The sequence below is a fragment of the Centropristis striata genome, chromosome 12 (genome assembly GCF_030273125.1).
Source record: "Centropristis striata isolate RG_2023a ecotype Rhode Island chromosome 12, C.striata_1.0, whole genome shotgun sequence".
In the NCBI taxonomy this organism is placed as follows: Eukaryota; Metazoa; Chordata; class Actinopteri; order Perciformes; family Serranidae; genus Centropristis; species Centropristis striata.
Window position 1 is genome coordinate 37,038,373 of NC_081528.1, and position 23,294 is coordinate 37,061,666.

The 23,294-nt window shown below is 37.4% G+C and overlaps 1 protein-coding gene across 3 annotated transcripts in view; it reads right to left on the bottom strand.

Annotated features, from left to right (window-relative positions):
- enox2 (ecto-NOX disulfide-thiol exchanger 2) overlaps positions 1-21,344 on the bottom strand; it is a 273,688-nt gene extending 252,344 nt beyond the window's left edge. For 2 of the 3 annotated variants that reach the window (XM_059346084.1, XM_059346082.1), the window contains exon 1: positions 21,255-21,344. In XM_059346084.1, coding sequence (XP_059202067.1) covers positions 21,255-21,288 — 34 coding nt within the window. In that variant the 5' untranslated portion in view covers positions 21,289-21,344. Of the gene's footprint in view, positions 1-3,763; positions 4,186-21,254 lie in introns of those variants that run through there. The other variant, XM_059346083.1, reaches the window with a different exon arrangement.
- Positions 21,345-23,294: the final 1,950 nt, after the last annotated feature.

The following is a 23,294-nucleotide window of genomic DNA, read 5'->3' on the forward strand; positions in this document are numbered from 1 at the left end:
CTGGTCACCATGTCATGATGTTTCACAATCCACAAGCAGCTTTTTTTTTTAAATCCGAGACGGGAAAAAATGCACTGGACTCAAATATTATCAGTAACCACTTATCCTACTGGGGTCCCAGGGGGTCAAAGGCAGGGTGCACCCCCTGCATGGACAGGTCGCCAGACTATCATATGGCAGACAATCATTCACACCTGTGGAGAACCCTGAGAGAACACGGGAGAACACGAGGAGAACATGCAGACAGAAGGGCTCCAAGCAGGACCCCGAACCCTCTCGCTGTGAGGCCACAGTGCTAACCACTACACCATATGTACTGGACTGTACTGGACAAATTATGGAATATTAGAAGGTAAACTGGTCATCCTGTAGGGCAGCTATTCTCAACCTCTTTTTTTAGGTCATTTTGTGGGGGGTTTTTTAGTCATTTTGTGTCTTTTTTGGTCATTTTGTGTTTTTTTTTGTCAATTTTTCCATTTTTTTATTGAAATTCAAGCAGTTCAAGTCAAATGAACAGCTTGAAAGGGTCCAAAGGTAAGTGGTGAACTGCCAGAGGTAAATAAAAAAAGGTAAGCTTAACCTAAACTGAAAAATAATGTACATTTCAGAATTATACAAGTAGGCCTTTTTCAGGGAACAAGAAATGGGTTAACAACTTAACTCTATGGAGTCTTGGGCTATTTTGTCCATTATTTAATTCTTTTCATGTCTTTGTAAGTCATTTTGTGTCTTTTTTGGTCATTTTGTATCTTTTGGTGTCTTTTTGTCATTTTGTGTCTTTTTTAGGTCATTTTGTGTCTTTTTTTAGTCCTTTAGTCCAACATAAAATGTGATTTTTAATCTTTTTTTTAATTTTCAAAACACTATCATGCTCAATAAAGAACTTTAAATGTTGCAAATGTGCATTCATTTCAGAGTACACTGAGACATTAAACTGCATCATTTTCAATTAAATTCTGGAAAAGTTGGTGTGTTCTAAAACTTTTGACCAGTACATTTACAGCACAAAACCTATTATATTACTCTGAGCCAATCTGAATGCAGTGAGAAACTGTTTGGATGCTGACGGAGATAAAACTTGCATCCCAGTCAAAGTCCAATGTATAGAAATAAAACATATGTTTAGACTCACACAATGTTGCCCACACCTTTGTGATAATCTACAGAAAAACTTCTGATGTGGAGGCTCCCAATTCACTTTCACCACATCAACTGTCCTACTGAGAGATGGGCAAACCTGACTAGTTTGGTTTTTCTAACAGAAACACACCACCAAAGCCTTAAATTTGCATTTTTGAGTTAATGCGCAAAATTTGCCTCGTCAGCAAACTAAAGAGCTTCCTACCTGTCTGTGAGCTCAGCTTTGAGGTGAATACAGATTGGACGGCTGAGTCAGTGAATAGCTGTGGGAGTTTGTAACAAGAGTGGATGAAACAGAAGAAAACAACTTTATCTTTTCAGGTGGAGAGCTTTTTATCATCATCGTAAAACAAAAGGTGAATAAATAAGCAGCTCTGCATTCACTTGGCACATTATTTTATTGGATAATTTCAACTCATTTCACTTTCAGCCTTGAGAATAACAAGCTAACCTCTAAATTAATAGACACTTCATTATTATGTTAATTTAGTCCGGCAGGTTTACAGTCACAATGCAGCATTTGTCAGGGCAGCAATTCATGTTTTTTAAATCTTAAGTATGAGTATCCTGAATGGAGCTTTATTTTAAATGACCAAAAAGTGTTCAATGATGAAAAATTCTGAGGGTTAGTCTCACAAATATATTTTCACTTAGTCAGGCTCTCATTGAGGTAACTGGTTTCACTAAATCTGACATTTGCGGGTCATTAATGACTAATATTTTCACTTAGGTCTTTTTTTTTTCCTTTTGTCTTTGTCACTTCTGTTGTTTTTCCTCGACAGCTACTGCGATGAGAATCCCACTTAGTAACCACAAATTGTCATGCAACAACCAATTAAAATCTGAGACTTTCCAAAGCTGCCAAATCTCCCGGTATCGTACAGTAGTCGGCTCTGTATTCAGTCTTAATTTGTTCTGCAGCACTATCATCCTATGCCAAAGAGAGCTGAAATATTTAAGCTCCTTCTCAAGCACTCTATGTACAACCTTTAAATCTCTCCTCTCTGACAGATCTAAGCAAAGTGCCCCCCCTCCCTCGCACCATTAAAGGCAATCTAAAGGGTGCTCTGCAGATTGATCAGAGAGGACTAGTGCAGTGTGGAGGTAAATGGCTGTCACAAGGCCTGATGGACCTTTTCTCTCCAAATGGTCATAGGGAGCCACTCTCCCCCGTTCACTCAATTTGATTCAAAGAATGTTTGTGCCTGTGGAAGGGAAGGAGGATAGACGAGAAGGGAACTGATCCGTTCCGTCTGCACGAGATAAACAGTGTAAGAGAGAAAACCGTCCAAACAAACAGAGAAACACATTTTCATCCTCTGGACAAAAGGCACAAAGTCATATTTTCTCCCAAACTGCACGTTTTAATCATACTCAATGCTATATTCCAACTCTGAATTATTAATCATGCACTGTGAAATTACTGTAATTACTGCACTGAGCACATTTTAGCTTAAAAATAAGCTTCATTGCACAATTAATTAAACTTTGCTAAGACAACTGCTTCGTATTCACACATATATAAATATATATATATATATATGCAAAGTTCTCACACATGAGATGAGCAAAGTGGTTGCATTGGATTTCTTTTCTTTTTTGTCAACATACTCACTGCCTTGAGAAACTGCAAATTAATGCCATGAGACTAATCTTTGGCAAGTCATTGCTTTTATGAGCTAAAGGAAAGTAGCAATTAGGGTATGAACACATAAACAACAGTGAAGCTGTGGGACATGGGAGGTAAATTTACCATGACTATAAACAGAGGAAGCTGGCGAACAGAGTGGCAGAATAAAGCAGAGTAAGCAGGTTAATGTGAGAGTTCAAACAGCATCCTCGCTTAATTAGATCCTGGGAGCCCGAAGAAAATGTCCCATTTAAATCCGGTTATTCGTGCGGCTGGTGATGGCGATCCGGGAATAAATGGCTCGGAAAGCGTAATAGTTGGACGTCGCAGCAGAGGAACAACTTCAATCTACACAGCAAACAACTCGCAAGCCTCCTGCATTGATAGGCCTATCTATCCACTACAATGTGACTCACCAAGCTCCATTATGCTGCACAAATAGAATACAAACCAAAATGACTCGCATGTGGGAAAAAAATATTCCTTGAGCAGCGGTAATCCGGCTGGATGAAATCTATTCTGAAAACTTCCATCCATAAACAGCTGCAGTAGGCGTGTGTCAGTCAACATAATGGCTCCAGCTCGGGTCTATTGTGTTGATAACCAAGTGTAAAATGCGTGCAGGGAAATTATTGTTGATCATTTATCATTATAAAAGCACAATATCAATTGCAGAGGCAGAAGGAAACCAGAGGCAGCCCTGGTACAGCACAGCTCTCCTCCTGCGGTCTCAACAGCTGGTATACGCCCGACAATTATGGACTAAACACAGCAAGAAAAACCTCTCCGCCTGCTTTTTAAACTTGTATTAAACAAGGCAGACATGAGCGATAAATGTGGCAAAATGACAGTGATACAGTGCAGCCTGCAGCAACACAACTAGTCCGTGTGTGTGTGTGTATGTGTGCGTGTGTGTGTGTGGAGAAAAATAGCCTCTAACATCTCCGCTGTCAACATAAAGAGCGTATTTAGGAAACAAGTTGGATTCTGTACCTGTGTACTGCAAGAGAAACATGGTCCCCAGAAGGCGAGCTGCGATTCTGGTCGGTCGTCTGCTGCAGGACGAAGTGTACCAAGTAAAAAAATCCTTGAATGGAGACGCGGGGCTCGTCCCTCAGTCAGTCCGCTCCGCTCGGCAGACTGGACTGCAATGAGTGCAGCCAGTCGAAGCGGGACCTTTTAGCTACGGCAGGCAGGCAGGCAGGCGAGCCCGCCCTCACGACGTGCCCGGTTCGCGACTCAAGCAGAATATTAGTTCGCTTCGGAGACACGCGGCGCGGCGCGGCACGGCGCGGCGCGCTAGGCGAACTGTTCCGGCTTCTGCTGTCGCTGCGCTGCGCGCTCCAAAAAACCAAACTCCTGCTCTTATTTAGCGGCAGTGTGTCTGCTGAGAAGGAGCTCTGGCTGGACTGTCAGCAGAGGATGTGGTTCTCATACAGACAGAGCTGCAGCCAAGCTATCCCCCCACGGCGAGTCACTCACAGCTACCCACTCCTTATGGGAATGCCAAATAAATTGTAAATAATTGGGGTAGGGGGGGAATAATATCTTTTCTCCCCCTCGAGTTATGATTTTTATGACATTTTCTGACGCGCAGCCAAGCCATAAATGCCTAAAAAGCGAGGTAATTTGTCCAAAACTTTTGACAGCTGTGCTTTTAAGAAGGTGTCATTCTGTAGCTTGCCAGTTGGAGGAGGAGAAGCAAAGACATTATCAGTTCAACAGCAATGCTTAGCATGCAGACTGTGATGAGAGGCATTCCTGTCATCCCTCAGGCTCAACAAACACTCACTGTATTTATTTAAATACACATAAAAAACACTAACAGCGTACTTATCCAAGCTGTAGCATGTGATTGAGTATAAATAATAGGCATCTAATAACCAGTGTCCACTTGAAAAGGTACCAGGTGTGTCCATTCTGATACAAAAGAAGCATTCGACCAAAGTATTTGTATAATCTTTGTCTCACGCTGTCAACAATAAATGTGTTAAAAAATGACTGAGGCTTCTCGGGGTGCGACTCTCCAGTCTTGGTTTGATCAACACACAGCCGGAAGATTAATTACACAAGGAAAACAGCAGAGCAAACACTATTATGCTTCCATAATTAGGCACAAGCTGTGTACAGAGTCATGAACAAAAATGTGCGTGAGAATGATATTATCTACTGTGTCACTGCAGTGGTCAGCTCTTATTCCTCGGCTTATAAACAGTCTGGAGGAGACGCTGACATCACCTGTTTGATGTTAAGATTCAATCCAGCTTCTTATGGTAACAGCATGTCAAACAGGTTTACCATTCATTTAAGTAGATATAAGCACTGGGCTCATTTTGGGAACATTTCACTAAATACTTTAAGGATTTTTCCACAAGAACACCCCAATTTTTCCAGTTTTTTATTGAAATTCAAGCAGTTCAAGTCAAATGAACAGCTTGAAAGGGTCCAAAGGTAAGTGGTGAACTGCCAGAGGTAAATAAAAAAAGGTAAGCTTAACCAAAACTGAAACCAAAACTGAATAATAATGTACATTTCAGAATTATACAAGTAGGCCTTTTTCAGGGAACAAGAAATGGGTTAACAACTTAACTCTATGGAGTCTTGGGCTATTTTGTCCATTTTTGAATTCTTTTCATGTCTTTGTAAGTCATTTTGTGTCTTTTTTTAGTCATTTTGTGTCTTTTTTAAGTCTTTTTTTGTCATTTTGTGTCTATTTTTGGTCATTTTGTGTCTTATTTAGTCTTTTAGTTCAACATAAAATGTGATTTTGAATCTTTTTTTTACTTTCAAAACACTATCATGCTCAATAAAGAATTTTAAATGTTGCAAATGTGCATTAATTTCAGAGTACACTGAGACATTAAACTGCATCATTTTCAATTAAATTCTGGAAAAGTTGAAAAACTTTTGACCAGTAGTGTATATGTATATATATATATATATATATATATATATATATATATACATTTTTTAATTCTTTTCATGTCTTTGTAAGTCATTTTGTGTCTTTTTTTGGTCATTTTGGTTTTTTTATTGGTCATTTTGTCTTTTTTTGATAATTTTGTAGTCAATTTGTGTCTTTTTTGCTCAATTTTATGTAATTTTTAGTCATTTTGGTCAGAGAGATGTTTTAGTTGTTGTCTGCTTCATTATTTGTCCAAAATTCGTCGTATCAACTGAGTTTGTCTGATCTGAACTGTGAGATTCTGTTCACGGACAACATGCATGTTAAATTGGGGGTCTCGACTCAAAAAGGTTGAGAACTACTGCATTAAACTACTGCAGAAGAAGAGCACAGTGAGATGACACGATTAAAAGGGCAAAACAATGCAAGAAATCGTGATAGAAATATGGGTTTTTATGATTGTTTCATGTATTAATTCTGGTATAACTACAGTCCCTTTATCGCTCCACACAGATCTGATGTTTAGCTCGCTGTACCTTATAAACTGGCCACTGACTGGATGTGATTTCAAAGGGAAGAAGCTGCATTCAAGCATGCACGTACACACCAACACGCATCCATGTATACAAGCTAAAATTGAGGTTGCGTAGTTCAGGTCAAAAGATCTGGGACATGTTTAGAGAATATCTTCAGGATCAAATTATTTCCTCCTCTGGCGCACCAATAAGTCTGTTTCCACTGCCATCATAAAATAATTTCAAAGGTAAATAAAAGTGTTTACCAAAGGCCAGAGTGCCTATCCCTTTTTTCCCCCTCCAAAACTCAAAATTGCTCTCAATATCCAGTCCACTGTGGAGTCAGGAGAATATTCTACAAACAAGGTTTTTGACTGATTCAAAGTTGTGACATGATGTCTGTCATCTGTTTTTTCAGCAAATATCTGCTGTGACTCTCGAAAATAAGAGCTGATTTAGAGAAATAAACCAGGTTTCTTCTTTGGAAAACAACAGTGTTTGCTCAATATGCACTGTTATTTCCTGGGAATAATAACTGCATGTTAACAGTCAACAAGTGTTGAAGGATGTTGAGGATATACATGTAATGATGGAACTTAAATCCAGCTCAAATATGAAAAGTGGATTCAAAATGTTATAACACCTGGCAGCTTTCCTCTGCACGTACAGATGAATCTAAACTCCCAGGCATCTCCAAAACAACTGCAGAGGAGTATTTTCTTCTCTTCTAACTAAATTATTATTATAGGCACACTTATTGATGTACAGTAACAGTTGTTGTAAAATGTTTTAGAAAAATCCCACACTTTCAAAATGGTTGAAACTTAACCCACTAAAAATGTATTATTTAGGCTATGTTACAATGAGGATGGATGGATGGATGGATGGATGGATGGATGGATGGATGGATGGATGGATGGATGGATGGATGGATGGATGGATGGATGGATGGATGGATGGATGGATGGATGGATGGATGGATGGATGGATGGATGGATGGATGGATGGATAGATAGATAGATAGATAGATAGATAGATAGATAGATAGATAGATAGATAGATAGATAGATAGATAGATAGATAAGATCACCCAAAAAATACTCAAAATGACCAAAAAATACTCAAAATGACCAAAAAATACTCAAAATGACCACAAAATGACCAAAAAAGACACAAAATGACCACAAAAGACACAAAATGACCAAAAAAAAGACACAAAATGACACAAAAAAGAAAAAAAATTACCAAAAAAGACACAAAATTACCAAAGAAAGGAAACAAAATGACAAAAAAAAGACACAAAATGACCAAAAAAAGGAAACAAAATAACCAAAAAAGACACAAATTGACCAGAAAATGATCAAAAAAAGACACAAAATTACCAAAAAGACTAAAACACATGAACACTTTAACACAATGGAGACAGAGCTGACTTCCAAAATGATTTGGCGACCCCCAGAAATCATCTCGCGACCCCAATTTGGGTCCCGACCCCCAGGTTGAGAATAGTTGATTTAGGCTATGTTACAATGAGGATATTGGAAAGACTTCAGAAACATGACACAATGATATGGTTCCTGTCTTCCTGTCACATTTGGACTGCAGCCTAGCCTTTGAAAAATACTGGATGGACAAGTCTATTATTCACATGCTGTGTGAAGTGGGTTGGTTAAAAAAATACCTACTGTATAGAACACACACACACACACACACACACACACACACAATCCACTACAAACACAGTACTATCATGCAGGAGTCATATGTGTTTATAAATATAAAATAATGCAAAGCAACCATATGATAGCTGGCTTTTTTGCTGTTCATGTTTTCACAAGACAGGCCGAGAAATAAACAGAATTTTTTTCCAGGCAGAATTCAATTACCCCTGTCAGCCAGTAGTAATGAGTAACAGCCAGTGCATGCTCTCATTCAATTTCAGTGTCCCTAGGGAATGATGTTTGTCTGATGTCTTGATTTTTTTTTTTTTAACAATGATGTTCTTTTCGTGGCCTGCTTAGTGTAGCAAAACATTCAAATCAAACACTAATTTGACTTCGTGCTGCAGCAGATGAAAGCAGCCTTGGTTTGCTTTTATGATTTCGTATGAGAACGTGCACACTTGGTGACTTTACAGTCCTCTTTAGTCAAATAAACTGCCTGATTTTAAAGTTAGGTGAAATTATTAGTCATTCTGGCTGAAAGATTTCACCATTTTTTAATAGAAAAAATAATTCTGAGGAGTATGTGGTCCATCAAACATGAGCTCAAATCCTCCATCTCATCTTTATATTCTATATCTTTGCAATAAATTATTTTCATCATTCAGAATTCCAGGTTTTCCTCAATTAGTTTGTTTTTGATCATCATACATCCTAATTTTCATGTTTTCCTTCATTATTTTTTAAATAATATTCCTTTTTGTGTCACTTCTCTTCTAATGCACAACATGGGTCAAAAATTACCCATTTTTTAGCTAAGTAGCTTGCTAAGCTAACTACCTAGCTAACTTCTTGGCTAAGTAGCTTGCTTAGCTAAATACTTAGCTAACTTCTTGCTAAGTAGCTTGCTAAGCTAAATACTTAGCTAACTTCTTGCTAAGTAGCTTGCTAAGCTAAATACTTAGCTAACGTCTTGCTAAGTAGCTTGCTAAGATAAATACTTAGCTAACTTCTTGCTAAGTAGCTTGCTAAGATAAATACTTAGCTAACTTCTTGCTAAGTAGCTTGCTAAGATAAATACTTAGCTAACTTCTTGGCTAAATAGCTAGCTACTTAGTCAAATAGTTAGCAATGTAATAATTCAAAAACTTTTTTTTTCATAAAGTATGAGAAGCAAAATGGAAATAATGATCTGTAGTTATCAAAAACAAGATTTTTAAAGAATACTTGGAATATTCAATCATAAAATAAGTTGATATCAAAAGATAGAGCACAGAAACACACAGCAGCATTAAATAACATGATAAATGAATGCGGGTCATTTTTGACCCATGTTGTGCATCAAAGGGTTAAAGCAAAAATGTATAGAATGATCAACATAGTTTAATGTAATCTCTTTTTCATTGCATTTGTTTAGTTAACAGGGAATTGTCTCATGAATTATTCAAATTCAATTACAGCATATTAAATGAGAGCTGGGCCTCATCGACAACTATCATAGTAAAATTTTAACAAGGGCTCTGAGAGGCATATAGCCTTCTTCCTAACTAGCACTCGTTTCAGTCAATATTTCCCCTTTCGCTCAACAACATTTACGACTATTTGTCCTGTGAGGTGTTGGCACTGTTTGTCTCCATCCAGTCGAATCACACAGTCCTGTTTCACTTGGTAAGAGCGTGCCAATGCTGTATCAATATAACCTTTCCAATCAAACAAAAGGAGTTCAGGTAGCTGCTCCACGAGGCCTTCAGAGAGAGACGGGGAATGATATTTAAAAAGGTTCTCCTTAGCAGAAAGCCTATCGCTTTAAAGCAGGGGTCTCAAACTCAAATTACCTGGGGGCTGCTGGAGGCAGTATCAAAATGACCAAAAAAAGACACAAAATTACTAAAAAATGACACCAAATGACAGAAAAAACCCTAAATTACTTTAAAAAAGAGACACAAAGTGACCAAAAAACACTATATTACTTAAAAAAGAAACAAAACAACCAAAGATACAAAATGACCAAAAAAAGACACAAAATGACTAAAAAAAGACACAAAATGACAGAAAGAAACCTAAATTACTTTAAAAAGATACAAAATGACAAAAAAGACACAAAATGACCAAAAAAAGACACAAAATGACAGAAAGAAACCTAAATTACTTTAAAAACATACAAAATGACAAAAAAGACACAAAATGACCAAAAAAAGACACAAAATGAAAAAAAAGACACCTAATGACAGAAAAAACCCTAAATTACTTAGAGACAAAATGACCAAAAAAAGAGACAAAATGACCAAAAAAAGACACAAAACGACCCCAAAAAACCCTAAATTACTTAAAAAAGAGACAAAATGACCCAAGAAACCCTAAATTACTTAAAAAAGAGACAAAATGACCAAAAAAGACACAAAACGACCCCAAAAAACCCTAAATTACTTAAAAAAGAAACAAAATTACCAAAAAAAGACAAAATCATTAAAAGACACAAAATCACCAAAAGAAAAGTAGTTAAAGGGACCTTCCACACACAACACGGTAAAGTGCCATTCATATAAAACTCACATCAAACTTTCATATCAAGGTGAGGGCCACAAAATATCGTCACGAGGGCCGCAATTGGCCCGCGGGCCACAAGTTTGAGACCCCTGATCTAAAGCATGGGTCTCAAACTTGCGGCCCGCGGGCCAATTGCGGCCCTCGTGACGATATTTTGTGGCCCCCACCTTGATATGAAAGTTTGATGTGAGTTTTATATGAATGTCTCTTTACCGTGTTGTGTGTGTGGAAGGTCCCTTTATTCCACAAGCTGGAGCTTTGTTTCACTTGTTTCTATGACGACGGTAACAAAAAGAAAGGCAGCTGCTACCGGAGCGTTTATTATCTGCCGTGTTGCTGTTACCGGAAGAAGTGGAAATGTTATGTAATGTCATTTTGTGTCTTTTTTTAGTCATTTTGTGTATTTTTGGGTCATTTTGTGTCTTTTTTTGTAATTTTGTGTCTTTTTTAAGTAATTTAGTTTTTTCTGTCATTTTGTGTCTTTTTTTTTAGAAATTTTGTGTCTTTTTTTGGTCATTTTGCATCTTTTTTTCAGTCATTTAGTTTTTTTCTGTCATTTTGTGTCTTTTTTAAATAATTTTGTGTCTTTTTTTGGTCATTGTGATACTGCTTCCAGCGGCCCCCAGGTAATTTGAGTTTGAGACCCCTGATCTAAAGGCATTGTGAACAGTGGAACAGTGAACATTAAACTTTCATATCAAGGTGGGGGCCACAAAATATCGTCACGAGGGCCGCAATTGGCCCGCGGGCCGCAAGTTTGAGACCCCTGCTTTAAAGTGGCTGCAGTGGTATTTGGTGTCTTCCATTTTGAGATCAATGAACGCTGTGTTTGTAGCTCAGACATGAGCGAAAATGTCATTAACTCCACTGCCCTCTATGGAGGAAGACAGCCAGCACGGAAATATGTTCTGAAGATGGGCCACATCTCTGTCTTTTGGGCTCCGGCTAGTTATCTTTGACCTCTATCTACCTTAATCCTTCCCTTTCTAATTACCCATCCCTTCTTCTGCTGCTCACCTCACATCCCTGGCCCCTGACTGATGGTTAGCAGATGATCATCTGGACAGGAAAGGTTGAGGTGACTTCCCAGCTTAAGTCACACCTCATTAAGTGAGCTTCACAGAGTCCCAGTTCACGTACTGGTGTATCCCTACTTGGGTGAATTTAATGAGTTGCGGGGGAGTGACATGACACCGTAAAAAGGAAACTGGATCCAATGTGTTTTCAGATGCAGAACCATGTTTGCCATCATTTTCATTTGAGAGGAGGGAGTTACTGGAGGTGCCTCGGTGACGGCAGCATCTGTTCTGGAAACCGGATGAGGCTAAATCCGAAAGGAAGCCAGGCCTTATAGCTGGAGAATTTCCCCTCAGCATGAATAATGATGGAAATGGCTAAAAAAAAAGACTACAAAAAAGACACAAAATGACCAAAAGAAGGAAACAAAATTACCAAAAAAGACACAAATTGACCAGAAAATGATCAAAAAAAGACACAAAATTACCAAAAAGACTAAAACACAGTCGCGACCCCTAATTTAACATGCATGTTGTCCGCGACCCCCGCTCACTGAACACAATCTCACACGCACAGTTCAGATCACCCAAAAAAGAAACAAAATGACCAAAAAAAGGAGACAAAATGACCAAAAAAGACTCAAAATGACCCAAAAAAAGACACAAAATGACCAAAAAAGACTCAAAATGACCAAAAAAAAGACACAAAATGACACAAAAAAGGAAAAAAATGACCAAAAAAAACACAAAATGACCACAAAATGACCAAAAAAGACACAAAATGACCAGAAACGACACAAAATGACCAAGAAGACACAAAATGACCAAAAAAGACTCAAAATGACCAAGAAGACACAAAATGACCAAAAATGACTCAAAATGGCCAAAAAAAAAGAGACAAAATGACACAAAAAAGAAAAAAAATTACCAAAAAAGACACAAAAGGACTGAAAAAAAGACACAAAATGACCAAAAATAGGAAACAAAATAACCAAAAAAGACAAATTGACCAGAAAATGATCAAAAAAAGACACAAAATGACCAAAAAAAGACACAAAATGACACAAAAAAGAAAAAAAATTACCAAAAAAGACACAAAATGACAAAAAAAAGACACAAAATGACCAAAAAAAGGAAACAAAATAACCAAAAAAGACACAAAATGACTAAAAAAAAGACACAAAATGACCAAAAAAAGGAAACAAAATAACCAAAAAAGACTCAAAATGACCACAAAATTACCAGAAAAGACACAAAATTACCAAAAAGACTTGAGAAACATGACACAATGATATGGTTCCTGTCTTCCTGTCACATTTGGACTGCAGCCTAGCCTTTGAAAAATACTGGATGGACAAGTCTATTATTCACATGCTGTGTGAAGTGGGTTGGTTAAAAAGAGACCTACTGTATAGAACACACACACACACACACACACAATCCATTACAAACACAGTACTATCATGCAGGAGTGACATGACACCGTAAAAAGGAAACTGGATCCAATGTGTTTTTGAGATGCAGAACCATGTTTGCCATAATTTTCATTTGAGAGGAGGGAGTTACTGGAGGTGCCTCGGTGACGGCAGCATCTGTTCTGGAAACCGGATTAGGCTAAATCCGAAAGGAAGCCAGGCCTTATAGCTGGAGAATTTCCCCTCAGCATGAATAATGATGGAAATGGGTCTCAAACAGAGTGCAAAACAACTGTTAACCCCTCTGCACCGCTGAAATGTTGTTAACAGCACTCTCTGCCCTTCCATAATTCACAGCCAGAGAATCACTTGACTCAAACACCACTCATGCATTGCCACCAATATAGGCACAAGAAGAGGTGAGGATGACAAATCGTGTTTGTTTGTTTGACAGACATTACCAGACTGCATTAAAATGCTCGGAAATAAGAGCTGATTTAGAGAAATAAACCAGGTTTCTTCTTTGGAAAACAAGAGTGTTTGCTCAATATGCACTGTTATTTCCTGGAAATAAGAACTGCATGTTAACAGTCAGCAACTGTTGAAGGATGTTGAGGATAAACATGTAATGATGGAACTTAAATCCAGCTCAAATATGAAAAGTGGATTCAAAATGTTATAACACCTGGCAACTTACAAATGAATCTAAACTCCCAGGCATCTCCAAAACAACTGCAGAGGAGTATTTTCTTCTCTTCTAACTAAATTATTATTATAAGCACACTTATTGATGTACAGTAACAGTTGTTGCAAATGTTTTAGAAAAATCCCACACTTTCAAAACGGTTGAAACTAAACCCAATAGGAATGTATTATTTAGGCTATGTTACAATGAGGATAGATAGATTAGATTAGATTAGAGTTCAGTTCAGATCACCCAAAAAAGAAACAAAATGACCAAAAAAAGGAAACAAAATGACCAAAAAAAGGAAACAAAATGACCATAAAAGACTCAAAATGACCAAAAAAAGGAAACAAAATGACCAAAAAAGACTCAAAATGACCACAAAATGACCAAAAAAGACACAAAATGACACAAAAAAGAAAAAAAATGACCAAAAGACACAAAATGACTAAAAAAAAGACATAAAATGACCAAAAAAAGGAAACAAAATAACCAAAAAAGACAAATTGACCAGAAAATGATCAAAAAAAGACACAAAATGACCAAAAAGACTAAAACACATGAACACTTTAACACAGTGGAAACAGAGCTGACTTCCAAAATGATTTGGTGACCCCCAGAAATCATCTCACGACCCCAATTGGGGTCCCGACCCCAAGGTTGAGAATAGTTGATTCAGGCTATGTTACAATGAGGATATTGGAAAGACTTCAGAAACATGACACAATGATATGGTTCCTGTCTTCCTGTCACATCTGGACTGCAGCCTAGCCTTTGAAAAATACTGGATGGACAAGTCTATTATTCACATGCTGTGTGAAGTGGGTTGGTTAAAAAAATACCTACTGTATAGAACACACACACACACACACACACACACAATCCATTACAAACACAGTACTATCATGCACTATAAAATGCTGCAACTCCTCCGATATATAAGCAGTTTATGAGAGCAAGTGGGCACCGTGCTGCATTTTGGCAGCTGTATCGTGCAGCAAGCTGGTTTTTGTAATTCCTGGCACCAAACGTGCCATCAGCCTCACACAGACATCAAACTTCACTGCCCTCCAGTCAACATTAACACAAAGACCGTCTTGTAGCCAGACCTCTTGCTCCAATCAAGAGGTCAACAAAAAGGAAAAAGAAGGTGGAATAATAAGGAGACTTTGGAGAGCTTGAAGTGGAAATATGAGTTTGAAGAACAACTTTTGTACATGTTCCACACTGCAAAAAAAGAAAAGTTGGGTGAACTCAAAATTTCAAGGCAACAAACTTCGATAAAATTTTAAGTTGGACAATTAAACTAAATATTTTAAGTTTTGTTTTTGAGTTTGCTCAACTCTGAATGTCTCTGGCACGATTGTAAAGCCGTTTCTTCGTTACGAGACAGTTTGTCAGTAAACGAACCTGTATTTCTATAATACAGTAGAGCAGTAGTTCTCAACCTTTCTGAGTCGCGACCCCCAATTTAACATGCATGTTGTCTGCGACCCCCGCTCACTGAACACAATCTCCGATCATCCAAAAAAGAAACAAAATGACCAAAAAAGGAAACAAAATGACCAAAAAAGACACAAAATGACCAAAAAAGACACAAAATGACCAAAAAAGGAAACAAAATGACCAAAAAAGGAAACAAAATGACCAAAAAAGACACAAAATGACCAAAAAAAGACACAAAATGACCAAAAAAGGAAACAAAATGACCAAAAAAGGAAACAAAATGACCAAAAAAGACACAAAATGACCAAAAAAATAAACAAAATGACCAAAAAAGGAAACAAAATGACCAAAAAAATTAACAAAATGACCAAAAAAGGACACAAAATGACCGAAAAAGGAAACAAAATGACCAAAAAAGGAAACAAAATGACCAAAAAAGACACAAAATGACCAAAAAAAGACACAAAATGACCAAAAAAGACACAAAATGAACAAAAAAGGAAACAAAATGACCAAAAAAGACACAAAATGACCAAAAAAAGAAACAAAATGACCAAAAAAAGAAACAAAATGACCAAAAAAGGAAACAAAATGACCAAAAAAAGAAACAAAATGACCAAAAAAGACACAAAATGACCAAAAAAGGAAACAAAATGACCAAAAAAAGAAACAAAATGACCAAAAAAAGAAACAAAATGACCAAAAAAAGACACAAATTGACCAAAAAAGGAAACAAAATGACCAAAAAAGACACAAAATGACCAAAAAAAGACACAAATTGACCAAAAAAGGAAACAAAATGACCAAAAAAGGAAACAAAATGACCAAAAAAGACACAAAATGACCAAAAAAAGAAACAAAATGACCAAAAAAGACACAAAATGACCAAAAAAGGAAACAAAATGACCAAAAAAAGAAACAAAATGACCAAAAAAGACACAAAATGACCAAAAAAGACACAAAATGACCAAAAAAAGACACAAATTGACCAAAAAAGAAGAACAACTTTTGCACATGTTCCATGAGACCAGCATTTATTTTTTTCCAAATATCTATCATTCATCTGCTTAATTACACGCTGACCTATACCTGCAGTTATAATAACAGCTGTAAATCCTAAGAAAGCCTTGCCTGAAAACTAGTAAATGTCAAGTAAGTTGTATTTTCTTGCCAAGTATTAGTCATAGCATTGGTCGTCTGTCTTCTGATTGTAATAATGAAGTATGGAGTCATTTTGAATAGCAGAAGAACAGTGACTGTGAATGTGGGTCAGAGAAGATGCCAAAATAGTCACTGTGGAGTATTCTATTGTCTCTGAGACTGCAGAGAGATTCTTGTTGATTCTTGGAAGCTGAGAAATCTCCTTCACACTAAAAGCCTCATTTGTAACACAATAGTCATGTGTGGATCCAAAAGTAATGGGACAGAACTGTATTTCTGCACAAAACATCATGAGTTACTGATATGTGACATTTTGTTAAAATAACTAAAGCTTTTATCCATAAAAAAAACATGAATGCAAATATGACATTCATGTTTTTTAACAGATGAAAGCTTTAATTATCTCCAGTGAAGTAGTATTTCCATCATATCTTATCAAAAGACTCTTTGTAACCACTGCTGCTGTCCATTTCTTAACATGACAGAAACCATTATCTACTTTTGATGGGCTGTCGTGGATCCTTTGATGCTACATATAGCAAAATGTTTCCGTCTTAACATGAGAAGAAAAACATTAGTTTACCAGAAATGTCACCGTATCAAACCTTGAACCCAGAACCACGTATCTTGGCAAAACGCCGGCTGAATGCATTATTACTTCCCTTCTTGTTGCAGACGGTCGTGCAGTGGGGGTTGGTGTGCACAGAATTTGATTAGTTTGTCCAATCCTGTGTGCTTTGTGGAGACTAAAGCAAATTATCTATCAACAGAGGTGTCTTTTCTTTCTTTTCGTTCATACACACCTCACAAAATGAGGTTGGAGAGTGAATAGACTTTGGCTTTAATTCAGGGTTTAATTAATGAAGAGAGAGACGAAAAAACGTGACATTTTCATTGTCCCACAAGCTGATCTGAAGAACCTAAACTGCCCAGCTTTCCGAGAGGAGATTGCTGGATAATTACACCCACTAAAAGGCAAATATACTAGCTACTGTAGAAGGCTGTGGCGTGTAAAAGGGTGAAGAACGAGAGAGGAAACAACAGAGAGAGCAGCCCAGACAAGCAGGAGGGAGGGAGAAAGGCCAAGTATCAGACAGAGCATTCATTATCACCTGACTGACCTGCATATTGCGCTGTGTGAGAGTAATGGGAAAGGACACACTCATCGGCCAAAGCCCAGCGAGAGAGGCGCTTTTCATTCCCCCTCTCTTTCCTCTCTCTTAAGCAATCTGTCACTTTCTCACTCGCTTCAATTTCTATTCTCCAACAATGTACTGTAGGATCCCATTGTGTCTGAAAACACAACAACAGCTCAGAGACACATATTAATGCCACGCCGAATCTAATGAATATTAAATCATCTTTGTGTTGCCATTTCTATGGACGTAATTATGTTACAGCTAATTGCCTATTTAATGAATACTATTAACCCCTTTTTTCAGTATTATTCAGCTTTTGGGTATGGTACTATGCTCACAGTAACAATGCTAACAATGCTAACAAGCTGATGTTAAGCAGGTGGACTGCTTATAGTCTAGACGGATTTCAGAATAAAGGCCTTCTATAAGAAGTGAGGAGCATTTATGGGTACAAGTCAGGAACCGGCCTACCTTACAGATCTCAAGGGTGCTGAGTCCAAAAAAAATGGTTCCCAAATGAAATTTTGAGTTTTTAACCTTCTAATTTGTATATCAAATGGCCACCAAATTGCCCATCTTGCTCAGTCATTGGACCATTTCCCCTTAGTTTTTTTTGTAAGTAGGCAATCAAAGATGAGGAAATTAAGTTTCTGGATCTATAGTCTAGAATATAGTGGAGGCTCAGTGCCTTTTATAAATATATATATATATATATATATATATATATATATATATATATATTGATATGCAATATATTGATATGCAAATGAGAAGGTCAAAAGCTCAAAATTTCGCTTGGGAACCATTTTTTTTTATTCAGCACCCTTGAAATAAGTAAAGTATTTCATTGTAACATAATTTAGAGTTAAACATTTAAACGTTTCGCTATTTTTTTCTTCGTTACGAGACAGTTTGTCAGTAAAGGAACCTGTATTTCTATAATACAGTAGAGGTACTGTCAATTTTACAGTAACTTACTGGCGAAACTGCTGCCAGTAATTTACTGTAATTTTACAGTAAAAAGTTTTACAGTGCATGTACCAAATTTCATGGCAATCCATCCACTAGTTGTCAAGAAATTTCATATTGCAGACTGCATCCAGTAGCTGTTGAGATTTCAATCTGGACCGAAGTGGTGAACCCACTAACCTCCAACAGACATATTGCTTTCCTTAGACTTATTTAAAAGGAAACTTCTGTATTTTTCATTTTAATATCAGCTAAATATTCATGTGTGCCATTGAATATCTTTTAGGTAACACTTCACTTCACTTTCTGTAGCCCAACACAACAAACTCCTGCTGGCACTCCTCTTCTCTCACTCACATTCCCATGTTCCCATTTTCTTTGTCTTGCATTGGCAGATTTCAGAATAAGACTTCTCCTTGATGGAGACTTAGACACAATAGACATGACAACAAACAAATCAGATCAGATCAGATCAAGCATATTTCTCTGAAGGTTCCTTTTTGTAATGTTCTCAGAGCCTGTCAGTGGCAAAAAATATGCACTTTTGGTGAACATGCACAATACCACAGGAGTATTACATCGCCGGCTGCAGCACTCTTGTTCAATACTGGACCAATTTTTAAAAATTGATGTCACTTGGACACAAAAACGGGGGTTGAGGTTAAAAAAATACAGAAGTTTAAAATGAAAGAGATGAAAAGCACCTTAAACAGTTCTTCAGTATTGCAAAAAGGGAAGCAAATACACTCAATGGATAGATTTGTGACCCTGGGAATGATTTATTTATTATTTTATTACACCTGAGCAATTAAACAGAAAAATCTGCAAAAATGCACTGGTTACACTGTAAAAAAAAATCTGTTTAATTTACGGTGAAATACCGGCAGCTGTGGTTGCCAGAACTACACGGTAAAAAATACAGTGAGTGGCTTTTCTACTGTAAATTTAAGTGTAAATATCAGCAAAAACTGTAATTTAGATTGAAAAGTCCCTTTATTTTTAGGGTAATTGTGTCCTTGTGACAATATGGTATTTCTCCATTAATTTTACATGAATTTTTTATATATATTTACAGTAAAACTGTGTGTTTTCAAAAGTTTTTCAAAAGTTTTGCACTATTCCTTGATTTACTGTAATTAAAAGTGTCTATCATGGTGATATTCAATTTTTTATTTTACACCCTATTTCTGATGAATTTCAGAGTTTTACTGTAATTTCTACAAATATTTTTTACAGTGTAGAGCGAACAACAGAAGAAACCTGATTCAAACTTCTAAGTAGGTAAAATATCAAAGAGTTCTTAATTTGTCTGAGCAAATAAAGAAGTCTTTTTTGGATAAAACTATCTCGTTGTATTCCCTAGATGCAGCTTCTTTTAGACAGCCAGCAAATTACCCACTGCCTTCCGGATTTTAATGGCATAACAAGACAAAGACATCTAGTTGGTGTAACGGCTGGCCAATAACTACCGAGAACATGTGTTTTCTCACAATTTCACACAAGTGCTAACAAGCTTTGCTGTGCCAGAATCCCACTTAATGTACCGTCTTCTCAGGTGTGATTTCCCTGATGTGGCTGCGTTGTGAATAACACAAGTGTGCAAGTTCACAAATCTTGACTTTTTGCTACCCGTTCCCATGAAAACCCCTACTGTTGTTAAAATGGAAGCATCTTTCCTGAGTCCTGAATCAGAAGCCTTGGCATTATAATAACTGAGAGGTTGTGGCAGAGTTCCATGTCTGCACAAAGATAAACCAGAGTGAAAAATAAACAGAAATGCCGGACAAAATTAAATCCAGGAAAGAGAGAGGTATGTTCAGGGTTAAGGTAGCTAAGAAGGCCAAGATCTTCTGAGCTAGAAAACAAAAATAAGACCTTAAGAATGAGTATGCAGGCCTGAAAAAATGATAAAATAGCTTTGTTAGAGCGATCTAAAAAAACTGTCCAGTGAAGATTTAATGTTTCTGACTATTAAAAGTCTATTTTATCTCAAGAGGATCTATTATGAGTAAGAGTGTGCCACCATGTTAGATGTGAGGCTGCATTATTTACAGATCAAAGTTAGCTAAATGCTAACATCAGCATGTTAACACGCTCACAATGACTGTGTATCATTTTAAATGATGTAACTGTAATCACAGCAAAGATCAAAGGAAATCAGATCAGAGCAATCAACAGAATTAACTGCCACCAACTGCCAATGTTCCGTAACAGAGTTGGACAGACTGGAATTTCTGGCCTCGAACAGAAAGCATTTTTGGCAAAACCATAATACCTATCATTGATCCGACTTCACTTTGAGTGTCCTGAGTTCTTCCTGAACGTCTACATATGTTTTTTTTTAAGAAAAATGAAAAAATAGCTTTGTTAGAGCGATCTAAAAAAAACATCCCTTTTTCAGAAATCTTCCTGTGTTTTTTAATATGGGAGCCAATGAGGCTGTTGGTGGTGTTGGTGGATCATCTGTGCGTCCTACGCCCAAACTATAACTCTGACAGCTTTACCAGAGGATTGTGAGTGAGAAGACTAATTTTCCTACGTTTCTATGTATAAATTATTTCTGTAGAGTGGAATTTGCGGCCTGGAGCGCAGTTTTAAAATTTATTTTTTGACAATTTTACCTCTCCCTCTACACTCTGGCGATGATGTCACACACTGTGACACGAACATTCCGTGCAATACACACCCATTATAATCTCAGAATTTCTCCAAAAATGATCATGGTCATTGAACAGGGATTGATAAAAAACTATATGACCTATCGAAATGTGGATTAATACACCGATACACAAGACTTGTGTCTACTGTTTAAAGTTTAAATGGAGTCTCTAGGTGAAATTATGCCGGAGAAGTAGACGTTTAAAAATCTCCAATGATTGTTCTTTTTCGCTCATTTTTTGTCAGCCGTCCCATTCATTTCAGGAAAGAGAGAGGTATGTTCAGGGTTAAAGTAGCTAAGAAGGCCAAGATCTTCTGAGCTAGACACAAAAATAAGACCTTAAGAATGAGTATGCAGGCCTCTTACCAGTGACTCGGCTGGATCTGTAGTCTTTGTACATGCTACAAATGCAGAGTCGGTGTGTGTGATCTCAGCTTCTCTGGTCTTGTAGCAAATCTGTATTGGAAAATAAAAAAAAACCAAGGACAACAAAGGTCTGATCAGTTGCTGTTTGTTCCGTTGCATAAAAATGCCATGGAGTCTCTTACAGCACAACTCTGCTACCCGACTTTTTCATTATGTAGTCGTTCAAGGACGCAGACTGAGAGCAGTTAAGAAGGGCCCAAAATAAAAGGGCTTTGTCTTGAATAGAAAGCGAGGAGACAAACAGAGTAGAATGTAATTCATCGGCTTCTCCAAGAGGCACGACCTCCCTGCTTTGTGGAGCAGAAGCTCATCCGAGCCAAAGAGGGCTCTGAGGCGCGGGAGGGTCCCATTGACTGCGCTATTAACACTCAAACTGGGTGGATCAGCATAGAGGAAATACAAAACGCTGCCAGAAGGATGCACAGAGAATTCTGTAATGCATTTCATTCCAGTGAGAAGGGCCCTGAGGGCGCCGTGATGACCAGAGTAATTGGCTTTCTCCAGCTATGATAATCTGCATCAGTCATGCCATGCCAACACACTCTCAGGCCACTGAGAAGGTCACAGTGATCCCCAACCCTCACTGCTCTCTGCTGGCTGCAGCCCCTCAATCACACGCACTGCTCTGTATTCCTGGACTTTACCTGAACCTCAGGGGTCCGACTTAGTGAGCTTTTAGTGTCATAACTTCTGCTTCTGACTTCTGAATATAACTTACCTTTACTAAAGACTACACACACATTTTATATCATGCAAGCTGACAAATCTTGATCTTCGTTTGTGTCATTTATTGGGGAAAAATACCAAACATGCTCTGGTTTCAGCTTCTCAAAAGTGAGGATTTCTAGTGGATATTAAGGCTGCAAAGTTAACCCATTGAAGCCTGGAAAGCGGATACGTCGTTTTGTAGTATTTGTATAAGCTCTCAAATACTTTTTGAATTTCATTTCTATCTGCTACAGAGGCTGAAAAATCTATTATTTTGTAGAAGAGTTGACACTTCTGTTGAATTTCCAGAAAAACTTCAGGTTTTAGGGGGTTATTTTAAAATCGCGCAGAGGTTTTACAGGCAGTTTTAGGCATCAATGGGTTAAAGAAACTGTAACGTCCGTAGCGTTAGCCTACGCACAGAAAACACCACATTCACATCAATAAATAAATGTTTTACAATGAACCGGGCCGATCTCAGAGCTGCTAAGACTCTCCGGTAACGTTAAGGCATATTGAATGGTTGCCGCAAATGCCGTTAACGGGACGAGAGCAGGCAAAACGGCTGCTTCAAGCTAGCTGACTTGTGCTTTTTATTATTTTATCTCTTTTTTTTATCCTGCTGTATCTTATTTTATCCTATTTATATTTTATATTTATATTTCCCTGTTTTAATTGACTGTTTTTACTGTTTTCAATTGTGTCTTGCTGTTTTAATGTTTATGTAAAGCACTTTGAATTACCTTGTGTTGAATTGTGCTATACAAATAAACTTGCCTTGCCTAGCTACATTGAGGGTAGGTTCGCTTCCTGTTTTCAAAGTAAAAGCACAAATTCTATCGTTATAAAGGGCAACGGGCGTTTTATTTTTGTAAATGTAACCGGAAGTGCGTTGCTCACGATGGCTAGCTTGAGTAGCGCCGAATTCGTCCGAACAAAAGTGTAAACGGCTGGTATTTAGACAAATTAACGACGCACTGGGGATCTAAGTGGCTACTTTCTCGCCTAAAAATGTTTGAAATGTCAATAAAGCAATATATTTAAAGAATTTAGGACTTAACCGTTGTCAGTGGAGCACCACAAATTGCTATCTGGTCTGTGGGAAACACTGATACCTTTACGAAAGACTACACACACATTTTATATCATGCAAGCTGACAAATCTTGATCTTCGTTTGTGTCGTTTATTGAGGAAAAATACCAAACGTGCTCTGGTTTCAGCTTCTCAAAAGTGAGTATTTTTTTTTTTTTAAACATGTATTTATTAGATTT